Raw genomic sequence first — 23266 nt, forward strand, 5'->3', positions numbered from 1 at the left:
ATTTAGGGGGATGGGGCATTCCAAATCTAACATATTATCACAATGCCTTTCAAATTCGTCAAATGGTGTACTTAATTAAAAACATAAAGGAGAAACACTGGGTGGAGATGGAAATCAACCTTGCCGCTGATGCTTCACTTAGGTCCTTACCCTTTCTCTCAGTAAGACAGCAAACTATCAATAACATGGCCAATCCATTTACTAAATGTATGTTTCAGATCTGGAAATTATGGCAGAACAGATTGGCCCCCATAATTTCACTTTTGATACCTATTGCCTTTCATCCCAAATTTTATACTACTGACAGGGAATATCAGCTAAAAGAGTGGAGTATGAGGGGACTCCATAGATTATGTGATTTCTTTGCAAACTCTCTTCCCCTTTCAGTTGAACAATTAAAACTGAAATTGAGAGGAATAAAACTGGACTGGCTAACATTAGCCCAGGTCCGCAGCTTTATTATTTTAAAATACACGAAACAACAAGCAACAAGATCTCTAACACAATTTGAGCACTTACTCCAAGATACACACAAAGGAGAAAAAGGTCTGGTCTCTAAAATTTACTCCATTTTGCTTAACTCATCTCTAAAATCCACTCTTTCTCTCAAGGAAGTATGGGAGACAGATCTGGGCTCTGAAATACAACTTCGAGACTGGGATAGGTTATGGGAAATGAAACCGTTTAAGACTGTCTCTAGCTATGTCAAAGAACATTCATTGAAAATGATACATCGATGGTATCGCACACCTGTCCAGGTATCACGCATGTTTTCCACGGCCTCTCCACTATGCTGGAGAGACTGTGGAAACAAAGGAACATATTTTCATCTCTGGTGGGAATGTGAAACAATACAAGCTTTTCGGCTCAGGGTTTATGATGAAATGTTGTTGATTTCTAAAGAACACTTTGATTTTATGCCAAAATTATTGCTATTAAACATATTTGATGCTACAAACGCAAAGCTGCTCTCCAAAGAATTGATCATCTACATGACCTTAGCAGCAAAATTAACAATTGCATCGCAGTGGAAATCAGCAAATGACCTCTCAATAAAACAATGGTATAACTCCCTCTGGAATATAGCCATAATGGAAAAACTTACACATGAACTAAAACTAAGACAGGGTAAGGAAAAACCAGACTCCTTTTATTTAACTTGGCACTCCTTTACTGAATACACTTCGGAAGATACGTTTATGCATCGTCCATCAATGGAAGCCTGGCGGATATGGAGACACTTATAAACGATGTAATGGCCTAACAGAAAGGAAACAGAATTTATTCACAATCATTTAGACTGCATATCAGTTTAGTCAGAGGTTGAGTGTCTGAGAGATTTTATTTTCTTTGTTAGCATTTGAATACTTCTTTGTTTGTTGTTGTTGAATAACTATTGCTTCTTAATTATACTGGTGTCTGATGTAAATGAGAAAATTCATGTCATATAAAGATACCTGTGAAGAAACAAAATAAAAAAAATATTAAAAAAAAAAAGAATAAAAGCTTGGGCAATAAGAAATCAGCAAATGCTCAGAGGAAGAGAAATCCTGCCTGAAATCATGGAGATTTCAAGATTTGTGTGTCAGTGTGGTGTAGTGGTTAGAGAGTGTCAGAATGGGACCTGAGCGACCAGGGTTATAATCCCCACTCAGCCATGAAGCTTGCTGGGCGACATTGGGGCCTCTTACCATCTCTTGGTCTAGCCTACTTCACAGGATTATTGTGAGGATAAAATGGAGAGGGAGGAGAACCGTGTACACAACCTTGAGTTTCTTGGAGGAAAGGTGGGATATAAATGTAATAATAAATAAAATATACTGAGCTAGATGGTCCAGTGGTCTGACTCAAGATAAGGCAACTTCCTTCAATCTGTCACATCAGGTTTCCACTGCCACTTAATCCAGTAATTTTGTCTCTGTTTTTTTTAATAGTATATACCACAAGAAAACTGAGTGAGCTAAATTCCTAGTGAATATTTTATTCAACAGACTCCCTGTTTGTGTAATCTGCATTATTTACAAGAAAAATCTGCAGATATGTGGGTCAGGAATTGCCTGCCCACCAATACATCTTGCAATCATGAGGTCTAGAAACCTGCTAGTCTTTTTTTTTAAATGCAGAGCCCTGAATTTGTGTGGTTCAGTCATGAGACTTGTGTGCCACTACAAGATGTGGTAATGACCTCCAGTTTGAAAAGGTGCGGAAAGACTAGACTAGACAGTTCTTTTTCTCTGGTGTACCTGGACTCTTCTTATGTTCTTAAGAAGCAAATTACCTTGCTGTTGGCCTCTGTATTGACAATTCTGCTTTTTTTTCTCCCCTCCCCGTAGCCTCAAAAACTTTTTCAAAAGAGCATCAGACATGTTGTATTTCAAGCGGCTCATCCAGATCCCACGACTGCCTGAGGTACCGTCTCCCCATCCCGACAAACGACCCTGGACATAGGCCCACATGACACATATTTGCATAAACGAATCTAGAGTGCCTAGGGCAGCCTTTCCCAACCAGTGTGCCTCCAGATGTTGTTGGACCACAACTCCCATCTTTCCTGACCATTGGCAATGCTGGCTGAGGCTGGTGGGAGTTGTGGTGCAACAACATCTGGAGGTACACTGGTTGAAAAAGGCTGGCCTAGGGAGACAAAGTTGGCAGGCGGTCTGGGGTCTCGGTGGCCCTGCGCTTCTCAGCACACCCTGCCACCCTGCAAACCAGGTGTGGGGAACCTTTGGCCCTCCAGATGTTGCTGAACTACAACTCCCATCATCCCTGGCCATTGGTTCAGTAACATCTGGAGGGCCACGGGTTCCCCACACCTACTGTAAACCAAGTAAAATAAATATGTTTATTACAAAATGGAAGGCAGTGTCAGGAAATCTGGGGCCCTGAAGAAAAGACTTGGGGCTTGTGCCCCCTGGGGCACCCCCTAACAACAGTCCTGCCTGCTTCCGTGTTATAAAGTTTTTCCAAAAATGGGGCCAGTTGACCCTAGAATGGTGGTGTGTGTGCATCAGAGACAGAGAAAGAAAACGCATGTTCACCCAGTTCAATAGGTGGGTCACCAGCCCAAAGAAATATTTGTGAAGCTGTCATTTTGCTGGTGCAGTCTAGTTTTATTTACAGTGCAAATGTGTCTGACGCCTTTCCCCTCCCTCCAATAGAACCCTCCTAACTTTCTCCGGGCATCAGCTCTGGCAGAGCACGTGAAGCCTGTTGTGGTGATCCCAGAGGAAGCCCCCGAGGATGAAGAACCAGAGAATCTGATTGAGATCAGCACAGCCCCTACTGTGGAGCAGCAGGCAAGAAATATTAGGGGGGGGTGTCTCTGGATTGGTCAGCTGAGACTGGAGAAAGACTCCTGTGCTCCTCAGAAGCTGTAACTCCCTCTGTCTCTTCTGCTCCAGGGGCGTACTTTGAGCTCATGCTCAGCCCCAGTTTCTTTTCCCTTCTTCAGGGCCATGCTTTCTGGCCCTGGAAAAAGTGGAATCATAAGAGTGCTTTTGAGCATGGGCAGAGTGTCTTCTCCTTGCCCCACTGAGTAATTGTAGAAAATTCCTTGCAATTGTGTACCTGGCATTGCAGGTACACACGTGGATGTTGAAATAGTAGATTTTTGTTTATGTTGTTTCATTTTGGGGAGTGCATGTTTGCATCTTCTGCAAGCTGTCAACCGAAAACAGATCTGCCATGTGCTTATATTACTACTGGAGGTGTAAGAAACCATTGTTTTCTGTTCCACCCTATATTCATCACATGCAGAACGGTTTCTGTTCCACTGCAGTTTGCTTCCGCCAAAAACTACATTATTCATCTCACTATGTGCTGTGGCAAAATTCTGTAACTTATGCCATTTATGTAATTAATTAATTACATAAATTATTTTGTCATGACATTATTCCATCCCATTCATTTCAATGCAAAGGAAACATAATGCAAATGGAGAAAAAATCAATTACGTAACATTTGCCGGCTGAAAGCAAATACTAATTGTATTCACTGGATTGATTTCTGTTCCTGTCATGGGAGAAATAAGTGAATGGCAGTTTCCATTCCCAATTCCATTTTTGTCAGAATTCTCCATCATCCGTAGCCCAATCTCGGGAGAGTTGTGCTGATGTTTTTATGGCTGCTTCTTTTGCCATTGTAGTGTTTCAGTACTGCCACATGAGGGCGCATTCAGAAGAATGATTGATCACCGGCATAATGGAGCAAACATTCAATTCATGATGGTGCATTTTATCTATGTGTAGATAGATGATAAATGCAGTGGTGCAATCTCTTCCTGGGAATGTAAAACATTCATACTATGCAGCCCTATATTTAAGACTTCCCCCTCCATTGTCAGTCTTTATTTTTATTTTTGCAGAATGTGTCTGATATATTTGAGCAGACCTTTGGGCCACCCAATGGAATAAGAGATGACAGGTAAGGCTATTTGTTGGCAAAATCAAGGGGAGTAATTAGCCAGCCTCTTAATAATGAGGCTTAGTGTTTATGTAGCATTTGGATTATTCAACAGAAAAAGTTGAATGTACCTAACAGCCCTGTCAGGTAGGTCAACATTATCATATATACTAAAAGCAAACTCCATTCTCTGAGCACTTTTGCTTATGTAGCCAAAACAGCTACACCCAGGCACATAGGCTTGCAGGGACCCCATGGGTTGCAGAACTTTAGGAATTCTTAAGTGGGACCCCCCACAACAGCCCAGTGGGTTCTGAGCATGGTCAGTGGGCACAAAATATTGGCTGACTGTTGCTGGGGAGTGGTAAACTAGAAAATCTGGGAATTAGTGGGATGAAATGGAGTATCCTGACAGAGGGCACACCTGGAAACTAGTACAGGGACACTCTCTACTGCAACATTTCATTACAGACCCCCACTTGTAATCCTCAGATTGCTGAGAGGAGGTGGGTGGGTTGAGGCTGGAACAGATAAAATGATATTATTGTTATTATTATTATTCTCTCCCTCCCCAAAGGAGTCCAGGATGGCATACGATACACCAATGTGGTCTTAAGTCTACCTGGCGGTGCTCTTCACCACTAGATCGGTTCAGAGGTTGCATGTTCTTGTGTTTTTTGAAAAAAATATTTTCCCCCTCAGGGATCTCCAGATCGAAAACCTGAAGAAAGAGGTTGATCTGCTTCGAGCAGAGCTAGAGAGGATTAAACTAGAGGTAAGATCAGGGTGCTGTGTGTGTGTGCACACATGCATACTGCATAAAGCCAGCTCTGAAAATGAATGAAATGGACGGCCTTCAAGTCAGTCCCGACTTCTGGCTAACCTATGAATAGGGTCTTAATGGGGGTTGACCATTGCCTCCCTCTGAGGCTAGTCCTCCCCAGCTGGCTAGGGCCTGCTCAGCTTGCCACAGCTGCACAAGCCAGCCCCGGCCTTGTCCGCAACTGCCAGCTGGGGGGCAACTGGGCTCCTTGGGACTATGCCGCTTGCCCACGGCTGCACAGGTGGCAGGGCACGTCACCCCTGAGCCACTCACTGTTGGGATGATCTTTAGCTGGCCCTTGACACCCAGGAGACACGAGCGGGGATTTGAACTCACAGACTCTAGACTCCGAGCCAGGCTCTCCTCCCCACTTTGCTATACCAGCTACCATTAGGCAAAGGGAGGCCCCCACCTCCCTCTGCCAATTTTGGGCACTACAAAAAGGCAGAAAATTGATAATTATTTAATTTGCTGTTGTTATTATTATACTATTTCTTACTGCCAGGGAGGTGGAGAGGTGCTTGTGAGATTTTCTGCCTCAGGTGCCAAAAAACTTGGTTTGCTTGAGCAGTCTGACTCTGCAGCTTGGCTCCTTCCAGACTGTTGCTATTTTGGGGCAGGGCTCAATCACGTACCGGCAAATCAGGTCTTGCAATTAAAGCCGATTTGCAGCTCTTATGAAACAAACTGACTTCCTCCAAACATTGGTGTTTTTCTGATAAGGGAAAGGAAAGTGGACTGGAAAGTGAAGGATAAGACTTGCTTGATATAGTGTTGTCTAGTAAAGCAAATCAGGATCAATGCTCTTTAAACAGCTGATGTGGTAGAATGCTCAATTAAAGGGAATGGAAGCAACCCTTGACTTGGAGATGGACTGCCTCCATTTGCTGCTCTGTCTTGGGCAACAAAAATGTTCTGGGCCAGCCCTGATGCTCTAATTTTGCTGTGGTGCAAAATATGCTGGGCTTCCTGAGAATCTCTGAATTCATTTGTTAAAAAAACAAGTTTCTAGCTCTCATGAAGTATGTAAAAATGCTTGCTGAAATCCTAGAAGCCACCGGGAGGGGGGGGCTGAACAGACAGACAAGTTTCCTCTGCCCGGCACTGCTCCAGAGGTGTGTTCTAGATCTGGTTCATGCCAGGATCCACAGGTCTGGCTGGTATCCTGAAAGCCAAACTAGACATGATTATGTTGATCACATGTTGACCTTCTTCACATCTAAAAGTGACGGTGGATGTCTTTATTAATACAAATATAAGATTGCCTCCAAGCTGTCTGTATTTTGCACGAGGGATTCAAGTGCATGCCAGTCCCTAAACTTTGCGCTAGCAAATCAGGTTGAATGCTCATTAAACAAGTCTTCTGGAGCACTAGCCCATAAATACATTATGGGGGAAACAACCATCTCCCTCTCCTGTCCTATCTCAAGCAGTGGAGTGCTCACAGTACTGGAAGGGAGCCGGGCTGGAGAGAGAGGCCCATTTCGCATCCAGTATTCTGTTTGTTCATTATTGCATTTATATCCCACCTTTCCTCCTCTCCATTTTATCCTCACAACAATCCTGTGAGGTAGGTTAGGCTAGGCCGATGACATATAATCATGGGTTGAATTTGACCCCTTTTGTCAAATACTCTGTCATAGTTATTTTTTAGGTAACTAAGAGTAGGGATGACTTCAACTCCCATCAGCCCTAGCCAGCACGGCCAGGGGTCTGGGATTTTATTCTTTATTTATTTGTTATTACATTTCTATCCCACCTTTTCCTCCAAAGAGCTCAAGCTGCTGCACACGGTTCTCCTTTCCCTATTTTATCCTCACAACAGCCCTATGAGGTAGGTTAGGCTGAGAGATGGCAACCGGCCCAAGTCACCCAGCGAGCTTCATGGCTGAGTGGGGATTCGAACCCTGGTCTCCCAGATCCTAGTCTGACACTCTAACCACTGCACTACACTGGCTGTTACTTTTTCCCAGAGTGGCTAACCAGGTGCCTATTGGAAACTCAAAAGCAGGATATGAGCACAACTGCGCTGTCCCCAGCAACTGTTTATTCCAAAGCATGCTGCCCATGATCCTGCAAGTCTGTTGTTAGATTACCTGCCCTTCACCAGCAGTTCCCAAGACGGGTTACTACAATTTAAAATTCAGTACTAAAAACCGTTAAAAGCAGATTGCAGTCATAGGAATAGCCACCCTATTGAAAACACACACCTCAAGTGTCAAAGGCCAGGGTAAAGAGATGCATCTTCAGCCTACGACGAAAGCTGCACAGTGAGGGATGCCAGACACACCTCTGTGGGGAGGAAATTCTGCAGCTTAGGGGCTGCCACAGAGAAGGCCCTGCGACCTTCTGAGGGGGTGGAACTACTAAGAGGGTCATCTTTGCTTTGTTTGTGTGTTGTTGTGGTCCTCAGGCTCAAAGATACATCGCTCAGCTGAAGGCCCAGATTAACAGCCTGGAGGCGGAGGTGGAAGAGCAGCGGAAGCAGAAGCAGAAAGCCCTTGTGGACAACGAGCAGCTCCGGGACGAGCTGGAAAGGCTGCAGAAGGCCAAGCTGGAGGGAGACAAGAGCCGAGGGCTCTACCTGGAAGCGGACAGTAGGTGGCGCTGTCGGGTGGAAGGTCTGGGAAGCAGCTGGGGGGTGCGTGTCTGTGTAAATGCATGTTCTGCCCTTTAAAAACAGCAACAGTAATGGAATCTGGTATATTTGCTAGGAAGACCTGAATGGATGTTTATATTTAATTTATTATTACAAGCCTGTTCCATCTTGCCTCTAAGGCAGCCTTTCCCAACCAGTGTGCCTCCAGATGTTGTTGGACCACAACTCCCATCAGCCTCAGCCAGCATTGCCAATGGCTGAGGCTGATGGGAGTTGTGATCCAACAACATCTGGAGGCACACCTGTTGGGAAAGGCTGCTCTAAGGAGCTCAAGATGACATACAAACATGGTTCTCCCTCTCTTAATTTTGTCCTCGCAGCAGCTCTGTGAGGTAGGTTAGGCTGAGAGAGAACAACTGGCCCAAGGTCACCCAGCGAGCTTCATGGCCAAGTGAGTCTCCCAGGTCCTAGTCCGACACTCTAACCGCTGCATCATGCTGGCACCATACTTAGGACCATCTACGTCAGGGATGGGGAACCTCAGGCCCAGGGGAGGCCTCTCTGTCTGGCCCCCAGAACTCTCCCCAGGCTGCACCCCTAACGCCCTGTTTTGCATCCTCCTTGCGTGCTTTTGCCTGGCTGAAATACGTCCTTGAGCTCTAATCATGCCTCTTGCTTATCCAGATGGAGGACAGAGAGGGGTGTGTGAGGGAGTCTAGAAACTATATTGTGCAAAGCTAAACGTTTTACATTTGTCGCTCCACCCACTTTTGCCTCTGGCCCTGCCCACCCCTGGCATGTGGCCCCCAGAAAGTTGCCTAGAAAGGAATGAGGCCCTTTGACTGAAAACATTTGCCTATGCCTGACCTATATAGAAAGCGTGTGCTTGACCTCCACATAGAGACACACAGCGCCAGACATTTTATGATGATCTCATTTTCCAGCCTCTGTGGAAGCTAGAAAGACGCAAGTCAGCCGCCTTTGAGGTAGCGACCTGCCGTCTGGGCCCCACGACCCATTTTCTGCCAGAAGAGCTGCTTTGTCCGCTAAGACGGACTCCTGTAGACTGCATGGCTTCTGAGCACGGGTTCAGTAGCTGGGCTGAGGAAGTAAATCGTGACAATCTCCTTCCCTTTGCCAGAGAAGGCCAGTGCCACGGAAATCCGCTACACCAAGCTGAAAGAGAAGCACAGCGAGTTGATCAACACACACGCAGAGCTACTGCGAAAGGTAACATCTGTGAGGCCTGCCAGGTTTCATTTCCACACTGTTTTATTTGAGCAATTTTCATTTTGAGCAATGCTAGAAGAGAATAATAATGATGATGATGGTGATAATAATTAATAATAATAATCACTTTTTTTCCCAAAAAAGAAACTCAAAGCAGCTTACAACAGAAGAAACTCAGATTCCTTTTCCATGGGCAGTCCACAAGAGCCCAACTTAAACACTGGAGGCTGGTCCATTCGGGCGAATGGGACGCTGCCCCACCAACTTCCGTCTACCCTCCGCCAGGCCCCCACCCACCTGCCTTCTTACTCAGAACAACCAGTCCAGGGGGTGGCCTTCCTGTCAGCCTCTTCTTCCTTAGTCTCAGTGCTGCCCTGTGTAGAACTCAGCCGAGAGGAGGATGGGGACAAAATGAGAATTAGTTGGCTCTGGTTTCACTGCGGCTCTCAAGGGTGGTTTAACAATCCATCCCTCTCCTCAGGGAACTCTGGGAGTTGTCATTCGGGGAGGGGAAAGGGGATCTTCTAACAACTCTCAGCAGCTTTCAACAAACTACAGTTCCCAGGATTCTTTGAGGGAAACTGGGCCTGTTTCAAGTGGTATGAGCCTACTGCAAACGCATCATGCAGATGGAGCCTAAGAATGGCTTTTTGCCAGCAACTTCTCTTAATGGTGTAAATGCTGGCCCAGAGCACGTCCCTTCAATAGGAGAGCATTCTGGGGCAAGATCTGGCTGTTTGGTCCACTTGTGGGTGCAAAGAGCTCCTGGGGAAACCCAGCATCTGGAGAGGCCTAAAGTTTCGGGAAGCCATTTGACAGCCAAGAGATTTTAGTGTATGTTTTTTTGAAAAATGCATTGGTTCTTGGTTTCTTGCTTTGTTGATTAACATATCGATGCCTGTTCTTGGTATCTGTAACTGAGCCACATGTTCAAAGAAGTCTGTGATCCCCCTCTGGAAATGGATTCTGGTTTCTCCTTGTTGGTCCAAAGCACCAGGATGCTCTGGTTGCTGTCTATTAGGAGGCAGGTTCTTTGAAGAAAGCTACAGTTTGGTGGGCATGGGAGGACTTTGTAACCACAGGGGAGGGACGGTCCCTCTTGGGGATATTCAAGACCTTCTCCCTGAATGTTCTGGTTTCATTTAAGAAAAGATCTAGTCCCTTTTACTTGTGGAAATAGAAGGAAAAGCATGCAGGCAGATTCTATCCAACCAGTCATACAATTAGGTCACTACTAGTATCTATTTTCTGCAGTGATTCCCTGCCCCATCAGATCTCCTCTCCACAATATTTCTGGCTGGAGGCTGACCTAAGAGGCACTTCCTTCCAAAACGTGGCCTTTCTCCTGCCTCCATAGTGAACAGTTGCAAGTTCTTGAATGCAGGCCAGGCAGTGAGAAAGAGGCAAGAAGGAAACAGAACTGGATTCTGAGCCCTTGCTGGGATGCGTCCGTCTGTCTCACATCTCTGCCCCCTCTTCCCCTGTGCAGAAGACTGAATAGGAAAGGAGTCTGTTTTCCAAGGCTTCCCAGTAACGTCCGTCATCTCCAATATACTTTAAACTTTTTTGTGTGTTTTGTTTTTAATACCAAGAATGCAGACACGGCCAAGCAGTTGACAGTCACCCAGCAAAGCCAAGAAGAAGTTGCCCGGGTCAAGGAGCAGCTGTCCTTCGAGATGGACCAACTGAAACGGGAGTCGGAAATGAAGGTCTGCTTTTCGCGCCTGAAGGAGCTCTTTGGCTTCGGAATGCTCCTAAATCTTGCCTCTTCTCTCTCCAGGGTTGTCCCTGACAGTTTTGATCTATGGGTGGTAAGATTAGGGATGGCAGGATCTATCAGTTTCAGTTCTCTGTTTCTCATTTTCCCATTCTTAAATTTGGTTCTCGCAGCTCTGCAGTAATTTGTGATTTTTTTTTAATCCTTGTGAAAATTCTTCAGCATTTTAGTCCAAATTTTTGACTAATGTACACATTTTTGCAAATGATTTCCCTTCATACAATGCATTTTTGCATGTTATTTTCACCAATACTTGCATTTTTGTGCCCACGTTCCCCTAACGCAAGCATTTTTGTAAACATTGTTTGGTTGGCAGACAGCATTGCAAAATTCGGATAGGTGTGGATTTCAAAGGACAGCTGTGTTTTGGTTCTCATATTGTTTTGGACAGTGCAAATTGGATGAATTCACCTTTAAATGCAAACAGAATCGATTTTATGCCCTTCCCTCGGAGCCACCCGTCATCTTGATCTGCCCAGAGGAGATCTATATGTATAAATTAGCACCTGCACATTTTGCACGTTTAAAAGATTCGTGTTCTCTCTCTGTCTCTCTTATCCCTATGTGTAGTTAGACGATCAGATGCTGCAAATGGAGCAGGTGAAGAGAGAATTGGAGTCTAAGCAAGAGGAATTGGCTCAGATTCAGCAATCGCTCTGCCGTTCCAAGCAGGTACATGGCCGGGCAAAAGGGTCTGTGTCGCAGGGCTGGGCTGAATTGCTGTTGAGGGGGGGGGTCTGAGGGTTAAAGCCTTGCAGTGGTGCCCACCCCACCCCTGGCTAATTAACGTGATACTCAGCCCCACTTAAATGTACCATTTGATTTGATTTGATTTTGATTTGATTTTAATATTTCTACCCTGCCTTTCAGCCAAAAGGCCCTCAAGGCGGCTTACAAAAGAACACAAATATAGAGATACATCAATAATACATCAGTAAAACATCAATAATACATCAATAAAACAATAAAAACAATACAATTTGCAAAAATTAAATAGTTAACCTTCATTTTAGATATTGATGGTGGAAATCATACAAATAGCACATGCTGACCTTAAAAAAAGGATAGCCTTGCAAGCATCTTTTTACAGTTAATGCCTCAGCTAAACAGCAAGTCATCCTCATTGGAGTTATAGGTTATATGCAATGTTAGCCATACTCAGAAATTAACGAACATGAAATTATTTCACTGAAGTTAATGGACGTGATTAATGTGGATCCATCCATTTCAGTGGGTCTGCTCTGAGTATGACTTAGTTGAATACAACCCTATGCATTGTGGGTCAGATTTCTTTCTTATTTATCAAAAACTTTTAGAAAGCTTCCGAGGCAGCTTACAACTATATGAAATTTGAAATATACAAAATTATTGATGGTGTGTGTTGTGGTGGCTGTTCTATTGCTCTTGCTTGTTGTTTAAGATTGTTTTTTAGATTTTTTTGGCTAATTATGTCTTTGTAACTGCACATGCTGCTGTGAGCAGATGTAGGTAGAGTAAAGGAGGATTTCAGTCTTGAAATAAATTAAATTAAAACAGCATCTACAGGCAATAAAATCCAACAAGAGTTTTTTAAAAATAGTAGGCAGCTCTCATAAAAAGAACAGTGAGACTATCCTAGTGGGTTGTCTTGCCAAAGGCTATTAGGAATCTGTCTACACTTTGCTGTCTTGCTGTGCACCCACAATCCTTTGCCTGAGGCAGCCATCTAGCATTGTCTCGACGTTAGGGATGCTTTGGTTGTGCCTTCCACTCCTCCCTTATCTCCTGCTTTGGGTGGGCCCAGTTACTAGAATGTTTGAGACCCTGTACTGCTATAGCTGGTAGATGTATTATTTGGTATTTATTCATCGTATTCAATGCATTTATATGCCACCCTTCAGCTGCAAAGGAGCAGCTTACAAATCATTAAAAATAACTCAGGTTTACAAGCTAAAAAGACACGACATAAAAAGGAAAAAAAGGGAGTTAGGGAGGGAAGAGGAAAACAAACTCGCGTTTGCTTGGAAAACAAATTTCTGCACCAGATAGTTGGACAGTTCTTGTAATAGCTGGGATGGAAATGGATAGTTTTTGTTGTCCGAAACGCTGCAGATTCTGGTTCAGATGCTTCACTCCATCAAGCCTTCTGTGCTGTCATGTGGTTTGGTGGAGGAAGCTCATCTTAAGCCTCCCTGTCCAAATCTGCTGCCGTTACCTCTTAGGTTAAATCTCTTTACAGAGAGGACGATGGGGGAGCAAAAAGCCACGGTGGCAGGGGGAGGGAGAGTGCGGGGCCAAGCTGGAGTCAGGGAGCTCGATGATGACGTAGTCAGCCAGTGGTTCCTTTCTCCTCCTTGCTGTGTTGCCTGCAGGTTGGCTCAGACCTCAACAGCCAACTGGAAGCCCTCCAGGCCGAGAAGGACATGCTGAGGAAATCGGCCAGCGAGAAGGAGTGTGAACTCATCTCCACGAAGGGTCTGATCCAAGAGAAGGAGCTGCTGTTGAGCCAGGAAGCAGAGAAAAGGGCCAAGGAGGTCCAGGAGCTGCAAGGGAAACTCTTGGAAAAGGTACTGGAGGGAGAAATGAAGCCTTGGCTGTGAAGGCTGGTCCACGAGGGCGAGTGGGGCACTGCCCCACCAGCCTCAGCCAGCCCCTGTCTGCCTGCTTCCTTACAATCAGCCCAGGGGGCAGACCTGGCTGTCAACTCTTCCCCCATAGGCCCTGCTCTGTTTTTGTGGATGTATTCTGCTCCGTGGGTTGCACAGTAATAGTGCATTTGTGGTGGATTTATAGTGGCTCATCTACACATTATTCCGTTTTATTAGTTTTGTCTGTTACTTCCCCAGTGTTACAGCATTATTATCCTCCGAGTTGGCAAAGCTCTTTAACACTGACATGAAATTTATGTCATCGGCCCAGTTCTCCGGAATGCTCTGCTAACAGGCTTATGCTTCAATAGGCTTATGCAGGCAATTGAGAAGTTGTCTTTTTGCAGCAGCTGACCTTTGTTTTTACTGTATTTTTAAATGGTCTTTATTGTACGGTTTTTATTTGTTGTAAACCACTTTGATTTTTAACGAATGAAATAGCAGTGTACAAATATGTTTATACATAAATAACTGGTGGTTTGAAGGGCCACTCCTGCGCTGTTTCACAACAAAAGTGGGACAAAAAATCCCTCAGAAAGTTCGTGGTATGAAAAAGTACAGGATTTCAGCAGGATGTTATGGGACATGCACTGGTTGGAAACGAAGCAGTATGTCTGCCCTGCAACTTGAAAGTGGAATCGTGTGTGACCACCCCAAGAGCATCATGAGCCCAAATCGTCATGGATGTGCAATAAAAGGGACATCTGGAGGGGCCCTTAGTCTCAATGTTGCCATTGTAGAAGTTAATATGAGAATGGGGGCAAAACTAGCATTAGTTGGTTCTGCCTGTCATTGGATCTGGGCTCCACCTATTGTTGGCCTCCCTGCCTTCCACCCCACCAGCCCCGACAGGCATTGTCTACTTTTGACTGCGGTGTGGGAAATGGGCAGGTTTGGGATGGGAAGAGCAAGGAAGGTGGCAGAGCTAAGCCAAGGAAAGGGGGAGTCAGCTAGCAGCAGTACAAAACCGCCCTTTGCCCAGGCTGGATCACCTTGATTTTCGGGGTGCAACATGGGTCCCAGGAGGGTAATGTTATCTTGAACTTTTGGGGCCCGTCCCACAGAAAAGTCAAGAACAGAACCTACAGCAGAAGCTCCTGGAGGACCAGTTCGGCATCCTGCAAGGGACGGTGAAGGAGGCCGAGAGCATCATTCAGGACGCAGTCGCCAAGTTGGATGATCCCTTGCACATTCGATGTACCAGTTCACCAGGTAGGCCCAAAGGTCCACAAACACAGATGGATCTGGTGGTGGCTTTGCTTTTTTAAAATAAAAAAACCTAATCTTTTTTAGAAAGAGCAAAGTTGCACAGGCATCCTCGAGTAAGCCTCTCAAGCAAGCCGGATGCCAGTATTTGGAACCCTTAGTCTGTGCCCCAGGGCCTTCCAGCGATGTCTGTCCTAGGCCTCCCTTAAAAAAAAATCCCCCGTGCATCCAGGTCAGAGAGAGATGCCATCTTCATTTCCCACAGTGCCCCAAGTGAACCCACTTTGGGGCCATTGGGATAAACGTAAATGGCAACTCCCCCAGCCATGGCCGCCTGCCACTCATTGGAGCGCTGCTGCTGCCGCCAGGTAATGTCACCAGTGCAGAGTCCGCCCACTCCCTTCCTAAGGATGCTGGAGGGAGCCCACCGACTGAGCCCCCCTCAGTCTGGAGCCAGCCCTGCTTTCAAGCCACAAAATGCATCTGTGCCAGAGATTCTGATTTCATTTCCCACGGCCTCCCCCTTCGCTTCCTTCTCTGCAGATTACCTCGTCAGCCGGGCACAAGCAGCTCTGCAGTCAGTCGACGCTGTGGAGAGCGGGCATGGGCACTACTTGGCCAACATGGCAGGTAAAGGCCATTGGGTGGCCACTGCGGTTCCCCTACCTTGAGAGGGTGGGAATGGAGGTGCCTGGAGTTGCAAGCAAGGAGTGGTTGTGCCTCCTCAGCCCCCTCTTTCCCCCTCCCCTGCTGTCACGAAAGTTTTTTCTTTGAATCCTTCTCTTCATCCCCCTTCTTGACCTCTACTCCCAAAAAACAAAAGCCAAATGTCTGGTCAGTCCATGAAACATGGTTTAATTTTGCCATGTTGCTCAAGCTTTAGTTTGAATCTTTTCATCATCATTTCAATTTATATCCCACCCTTCCTCCCGAAGGAGCCCAGGATGGCAAACACATCCATAATAAAACAATCTTTAAAAAAACATTCAAAGCAATCTAAGAACAGTGGTCTCAGGGTTGCCAGGAACAGTATCTTTCAGCCACCACATGCTTGGGTAAACACGAATGCTTTTAAATTTCTCCTGTCAGGCAACAATGAGGAAGGCAGATGCATCTCACCAGGGAGGGCATTTCACGAACAGGGAGCTGCTCCTGAAAAGACCCTGTCATGGGTCAACGCCAACTGGGCAGCCCCCAGAGGCACTGTGGTTAGAAATGATCCTGTTTTGGAGGTGGTACACCTCTGTGTCAGGGTTGCTGCGAATCCCAAGCGGGGAAAGTGTTCAGTTCTTACTTACTTACTTATTAATTAATTAATTAAATTTTTCTCCTGCCCTTCTTCCCAGAAGGAGCCCAGTGCGGCAAACAAAAACCCTAAAAAATCTCCAAAACATCTTAAAAACGGACTTTAAAACAAAACATCTCTAAATACATATTAAAGCAAAACAACTTTAGAAACATTTTTTAAAAGCTTTAAAAACATCTTAAAAAGCAATTCCAACACAGACACAGACTGGGATAAGGTCTCTTTAAAAGGCTTGTTGAAAGAGGAAGGTCTTCAATAGGCGCTGAAAAGATAACAGAGATGGCGCCTGCCTAATATTTAAGGGGAGGGAATTCCACAGGGTAGGTGCCGCCACACTAAAGGTCCGTTTCCTATGTTGTGCAGAACAGACCTCCTGATAAGATGGTCTTGCTTTTGGGCTTCCCAGAGGCACCTGGCTTTGCCACTGTGACCCAGCACAGAGGCTGTTCTGACGTTCTTATGGAGTGTTAGGGGTAGGAAGGGGAAAGAACCAGGCAAATGCCAGGACTGAGGCTGACCTACTTTTAGCCTGCACAAACCTCAGGCGCACTCTGCTCTTTTGCTCCCTCCTGCACTCAGCCGAATGCCACCACTCTGGGGAACATTTATGTTTGCCTGGTTCTCCCGGATGAGATGAGCTATCCCTGCGATCTGCTTATTAGATTTCCATCCTGCTTTTTCTCTTCCTCTCCCAGATGTCACTGGTTTGGTTGGTGCTCTGGCCCAGTTTGCCCACCTGGCAGCAGACACCATCGTGAACGGCAGTGCCACTTCCCGCCTGGCACCCATGGACCATGCTGACAGTGAGTGCAATTCGCAGAAGTGGTTTCTCATAAGGCCAATTCCCCTCTCCCTGCAGTCTAAAAGTGGTACAATCCGGGAAGGACTCTGTCCCATGATTTGCTGGACGTGTAGCTTGGGTTTTAGAATTAGCAGGAATCCTGCGTGTAAGGACCAGCAAAGACTTCAAGGGCCTCTTCTCCGTCTGGTCTTTTTCTTGTGCAGTTTGCTAGACATCATGCTGCAACCCATGCATATAGCCCCTAAAACATGGATAGGGAACCTCCAGACCCTTTTACCTGGTCTTCTGGACCCTCCCCAGGCAACATCCCCTCACTTGCCCTGCTTTGCAGCCTCCTTGATGGTTTTTGCCTATCTGGAATATGCCCTTGAAGTCTGAAGATGCCTCTTGCTTGCCTAGAGAGAGGAGAGAGGGGTGTGTGTGTGTAGAAACAAGCCTTATGTAGAAAGGTAAAATATACTCTTGTTGCTCTGCCCGCTGGTGCTTTTGATCCCCCGGCCACTGGCATGTGGCCCCTGGAAGGTTGCATAGAAGGGCATGTGGCCCTTGGGCTGAAAAGGGTTCACCACTCTTGCTCTAAAAACAGAAGTTAGAATGATTGGGTCTTCTTCATAGGCAAACGTGCACATTTTGAATCTATTAATTCATCTAAGACTCATATGATTTAAGCAGTTAAGATTTCTGTAACTGGGTGACAATCCTATAACTTGTATAATATTTATACTGTCTAAGGGTTCAGGGAATATTTACATGGCTCTTGTGCGAGGATGACATCCGTATTTCTGACGAGTTCCTTTTTTATAAAATTGTGTATAGTATACTCTGCTCTTACTTCGGCCTTGCAGCTATCCCTTATCCAGATTCCAGATCAGGCCAAGATCCTCTTAGCATCCATAATACTGCAGCGTCTGTTATTGATAGACCATTGATAGACCATAGGTCCCAGGCTATGGTCTGAAGGCACATGAGGCCAGCACCCTGCTGAAGCTAAGCAGGGTGAGGTCTGGTCAGTGCCTGGATGGGAGACCGCCTGGGAACCATATGTAAGCCGCCCTGGGTTTCTATGATGAAAAGAAAGGCAGGGTATAAATGTAATTTATTTATTATTTATTTATTAATTCAATTTATATACCGCCCCATAGCCGAAGCTCTCTGGGTGGTTCACAACAAGTAAAAACATCTGACATACAATTAAAACCTCATTGAGCAGTTTAAAAATAAGTTAAAAATATCAAGAATTAAAACATAATTAAACACACACTAAAATGCATATTAAATACTACTAAAATGCTGAAAATGCCTGGGAGAAGAGGAAGGTTTTTATCTGATGCCGAAAAGATAATAATGTTGGCGCCAGACGTATCTCATCAGGAGGAATATTCCATAGTTCGGGGGCCACCACTGAGAAGGCCCTTTTTCTTGTTGTTCTTCTTTCCGGGCTTCTTTCTGAGTAGGCACCCGGAGGAGGGCCTTCGATGTTGAGCGCAGTGTGCGGGTAGGTTCATATCGGGAGAGGTGTTCCATCAGGTATTGTGGTCCCATGCCATACAAGGCTTTATAGGTTAAAACCAGCACCTTGAATCGAGCCCAGAAACATATAGGCAACCAGTGCAGGCGGGCCAGAATCGGTGTTATATGTTCAGACCGCCTGGTCCCAGTTATCAGTCTGGCCGCCACATTTTGCACAAGCTGCAGTTTCCGAACCGTCTTCAAGGGCAGCCCCACGTAGAGTGCATTGCAGTAGTCTAATTTAGAGGTTACCAGAGCATGGACAACTGAAGCAAGGTTTTCCCTGTCCAGATAGTGGCGTAGCTGGGCCACCAACCGAAGCTGGTAGAACGCACTCCGTGCCACCGAGGCTACCTGAGCCTCCAGTGACAGGGATGGATCTAAAAGAACTCCCAGACTACGAACCTGCTCCTTCAGGGGGAGTGCAACCCCATCCAGGACAGGTTGTACATCCACCATCCAGTCAGGGGAACCACCTACTAACAGCATCTCAGTCTTGTCTGGATTGAGCTTCAATTTATTCACTCTCATCCAGTCCATTATCGCAGCCAGGCATCGGTTCAGCACCTTGACAGCCTCACCTGATGAAGATGAAAAGGAGAAGTAGAGCTGCGTGTCATCAGCATACTGGTGACAGCGCACTCCAAAACTCCTGATGACAGCACCCAGCGGCTTCATATAGATGATAAAGAGCATGGGGGACAGAACTGACCCCTGCGGAACTCCATATTGGAGAGCCCAGGGTGCCGAGCAGTGGTCCCCAAGCACTACCTTCCGGAGATGACCCGCCAGATAGGAGCAGAACCACCGCCAAGCAGTACCTCCAACTCCCAAATCCGCAAATCTTCCCAGAAGAATACCATGGTCGATGGTATCAAAAGCCGCTGAGAGATCAAGGAGAATCAACAGAGTTACACTGCCCCTGTCTTTCTCCCGGCATAAGTCATCATACAGGGCGACCAAGGCCATCTCCATGCCAAAACCGGGCCTGAAACCCGATTGAAATGGATCCAGATAATTGGTCTCATCCAAGAGTGTCTGGAGCTGGTCCACAACCACTCTTTCTAGAACCTTGCCCAGGAATGGGACATTCACTACCGGCCTATAATTATTAAGATTTTCTGGGTCCAGGGAAGATTTCTTCAAAAGTGGTCTCACTACCGCCGCCTTCAGGCAGCCTGAGACCTCTCCCTCACACAGTGAGGCATTAATCACTTCCCTGGCCCAGCCCGCTGTTCCATCCCTGCTAGCTTTTATTAGCCAAGAGGGGCAAGGGTCCAGAACCGAAGAGGTCACACGCACCCGTCCAAGCACCTTGTCAACGTCCTCAAGCTGCACCAATTGAAACTCATCCAAAAAGTCATGACCAGGCTGTGCTCCGGATACCTCATTTGATCCAACTGCTATAACATTGGAGTCCAAGTCCTGACGGATGCAAGAGATTTTATCCTGGAAGTGCCTAGCAAATTCATTACAGCGTGCTTCAGATGGTTCTACCGTGTCCCCAGGGCCAGAATGTAATAGCCCTCTGACAACTTTAAAAAGCTCCGCTGGACGGCAGATAGAAGATTTAATGGTGGCAGCAAAATATTGTTTTTTTGCTGCCCGTACTGCCCCTAAATATATCTTGGTATAGGCACTTACCAGTGCATAATTGCATCCATCAGGAGTTCGTCTCCATCTGCACTCAAGCCGTCTCCTATTCTGTTTCATTGCTCTCAGCTCTGAAGTATACCATGGAGCTGTATGAGCTCCACATAGGAGAGGGCGCACAGGAGCGATCATGCCAACTGCCCGGGTCATTTCAGCATTCCACAGTTCGACCAGGGTTTCGACAGGAGCGCCAGTCCTATCAGCCGGAAAACTCCCCAGAGCCTTTTGAAAACAATCCGGATTCATTAGTCTCCGGGGGCGGACCATCTTAATGGGTCCCCCACCCTTGCAGAGGGGAAAAGCTGCTGTAAATCTAAACCTCAACAAGCGGTGATCTGTCCATGACAAAGGGGCTGATGTAAGACTCCCTACATTCAGATCACTATCTCCATGTCCAGTTGCGAAAATCAGGTCTAGAGTATGCCCTGCCACGTGTGTTGGGCCAGTAGCGTGGTCGTTACGGAAGCCATGAAGTCCTGAGCCGCCCCAGATAAGGTGGCCTCGGCGTGGATGTTGACATCCCCCAGCACCAACAGTCTGGGTGATCTCAACAATACATCCGAGACCACCTCCGTCAGCTCAGTTAGGGAGTCTGTGGGGCAGCGGGGTGGACGGTACACCAACAGAATCCCCAATCTGTCCCCCTGATCCAACACAAGGTGCAAACACTCCAGACCAGTAATTGTATGGACATGGTGCTTGGAGAGAGAGATGGAACTCCTATAGACCACAGCAACCCCCCCTCCCCGGCCCTCAGATCTACCCTGATGCTGAACCAAGTACCCCGGTGGGCACAGCTGGGAAAGACTAACTCCTCCCTGTTCACCCACCCAGGTCTCAGTTATACACGCCAGATCAGCTGCCTCATCTACAATTAAATCATGGATGAGAGAGATCTTATTATGTACCGATCTGGCATTTAGGAGCAGCATCCGGAGATCGGAGAGCTGGCTGATAGGACAACCAACAAACCTATGGGTGTGTGGAGGACCGGAACCCAGCACAGCCGTTAACTGCCTGGGCCGAGTTCCCCTCACCTGGCAAGTCCTCCACACAACGTCATATCTCCCTCTACCCGTCACTACACTAATTGGGGCCCCCTCAAATCTTCCCAGTCGACTTTGACTCCTCTCTCCCAGGCACATAATGCAAACCCCCACGACACACACTCACACCATACACACCCCCACATAAAAAGGGCCACTACAAAGTCACTCTTTCTCTAGCAAGGACTCGTCGCTGGGGAAATGTGTCGAGCCAACTTCCTTAAAACGGGCAGCGTCGCCACCAGCTGCTTCCTGCTCTGTCGAAAATAGCCTAGCCGTTGTCCTCATCCACCAAGTAGTCGAGAAAGACACAAACAATATACGGCAGGCGCTGCAAGTCCAGCTGTAGCTCCTGCCCGCGGATCTCAAGCGTTAAAGCAGCTCGACGGACATCAACCAGATCGTCTAGGTGCCGAGTCCTGTTGGACTACACAAAAAACAATACTGGAAAGTCCAGCGCTAGAGGATAGGAGCCTTAAGGGTTCCCTATATTTGTTTTAAAACGCTTTTCTAGGGTTCCGATCTGTAATCAGACAGTGAAAGCTCAAAGATGAAACTTATTATTGGGTTTCCCACAGTCCTTGCTAGACTTTCCTGTGTGTAATATTTATTTCCTTCTTCCAAGAATTGACCGAAACCTGCAGGGACTGTGGGCAGCGGAGCCTGGACTATCTGGACAAGCTAAAAGACAAGCAAACTCTCTGGCAAGCAGATCCGGCAGATGTGAAGAAAACACTGCAAGGGCTTCTCCAGCTGGGAGAGGTAGAGAGGGAGTTGAGGAATGTGGTGGTGGTGGAGAATCCATTGGGGGGACGGGACACTGTAATCTCACCTTGGATGCTCATTAGTGTGTGTTTTTACACTTCCCTAACTTGGCCATGGTGGTGAGGAGACAAAGGATAATGCTGATCTTTCACTAACAGAGCAGCTCATTTTGTATAACCCAGGGATGGGGAACCTCCAGCTCTCCAGACTACATCTCACATCGTCCCTGACCGTAGGTCATGGTGGCTGGGGGCAATGGGAGTTGGAATCCAAAACACCTGGAAGGAGAGCCTCAGATTCTTCATCCCTGGTGATCCATACACGAGCCCCTCTTACATTTTTTATTTGAACCTAGTTTCCTTTTAAGCCCTCAGCCTCTTTTTCTTTTTGGCCAGGAACTGAGGCCCAAAAGTTTAGACATCCGGCAAGAAGAGCTGGGTGATATGGTCGACAAAGAGATGGCCTCCACCTCTGTTGCAATCGAAGATGCGGTCAGGAGGATAGAGGTGAGAGGAATCGGCTTGGTTGGTTGGTTGGTTTATATTCTGCCCTTTAGGGAAGGCAGCATGCAACTAAAGGAGATCCACTTGAGTGGTAAAATCTTTAAGACCCTGGAATTATAAGACTCAGGAATCAGTGGCATAAAAACATTGTTAAAGGCAGGCTGGAACAGACGAGTCCTCAAGGCATGTTTGCAAGCCTGTACAGAAGGGGCTTTTTTTAGTTCTGTAGTGAGTTCCACAACTGTGGGGCCACCACCAAGAAGGCCCTGTCCTTTGTTCCTGTCACCCTAATGAACAGTACTTGTGGGCCTCTCTAGTTGATCTTAACATAGCAGGCAGTATCTTATGGGTGAAGACAGTCCTTTAGATTCCACCCTGAAACACAACTAACCCCCCTCAAAAACAAATAGTCGTCGTGTGAATATAGGAAAAGGAAAGTACAACTCGACACAACTTATTATTTTTACTTTTGTTCCATATTTTTAGGATACTGTAAGCTGCTTAGCTATTTTCTTTGAAAAACGAAGCACTAGATAAATTACCTAAATAAAATAAATACAATATAAATTCCCTGAAAAATAGTTAACGTATGGAATTGGTTGCCACAACATGTGGTGATTGGTTGCTGGCTTAGGTGGCTTTAAAAGGGAGTTGGACATGTTCATGAAGAGGTTTGTCAATGGCTGTAAGACAAGATCAGCCTCACAAGACCTTCTCTCGGTCCCGCCAGTGAAAACAACCAGGCTGGTGCGGACTAGAGAGAGGGCATTCTCGATTGTGGCCCCCACCCTCTGGAACTCTCTCCCATATGATCTTCACCATGCCCCCTCCTTGGTAGGCTTTCGCCAAGGATTAAAAACGTGGCTATTTCAGCGGGCATACAGGACCCCTAGCAAATTTTAGTATATAACGTACAGATGTGGGTGGGTTGATTAGTTGAAGACTGTATTTATATGTCGTATTTATATTGTATTTATATGCTGTATTTTATTTTAATTTATGTGCGCCGCCTAGAG

The 23266-nt window shown here is 46.4% G+C and overlaps 1 protein-coding gene across 6 annotated transcripts in view; it reads left to right on the forward strand.

Moving 5' to 3' along the window:
* HIP1R (huntingtin interacting protein 1 related) overlaps nt 1-23266 on the forward strand; it is a 101515-nt gene that overhangs the window by 63833 nt on the left and 14416 nt on the right. For all 6 annotated transcript variants that reach the window (XM_061603374.1, XM_061603375.1, XM_061603376.1 and 3 more), the window contains 14 exons: nt 2334-2409; nt 3162-3299; nt 4367-4425; nt 5107-5179; nt 7641-7824; nt 8968-9056; nt 10649-10765; nt 11404-11505; nt 13185-13379; nt 14525-14672; nt 15210-15296; nt 16668-16775; nt 21608-21744; nt 22143-22253. In XM_061603374.1, coding sequence (XP_061459358.1) covers nt 2334-2409; nt 3162-3299; nt 4367-4425; nt 5107-5179; nt 7641-7824; nt 8968-9056; nt 10649-10765; nt 11404-11505; nt 13185-13379; nt 14525-14672; nt 15210-15296; nt 16668-16775; nt 21608-21744; nt 22143-22253 — 1624 coding nt within the window. The remainder of the gene's footprint in view (nt 1-2333; nt 2410-3161; nt 3300-4366; nt 4426-5106; nt 5180-7640; nt 7825-8967; nt 9057-10648; nt 10766-11403; nt 11506-13184; nt 13380-14524; nt 14673-15209; nt 15297-16667; nt 16776-21607; nt 21745-22142; nt 22254-23266) is intronic.

Source organism: Rhineura floridana, chromosome 19, assembly GCF_030035675.1.
Source record: "Rhineura floridana isolate rRhiFlo1 chromosome 19, rRhiFlo1.hap2, whole genome shotgun sequence".
In the NCBI taxonomy this organism is placed as follows: domain Eukaryota; kingdom Metazoa; phylum Chordata; class Lepidosauria; order Squamata; family Rhineuridae; genus Rhineura; species Rhineura floridana.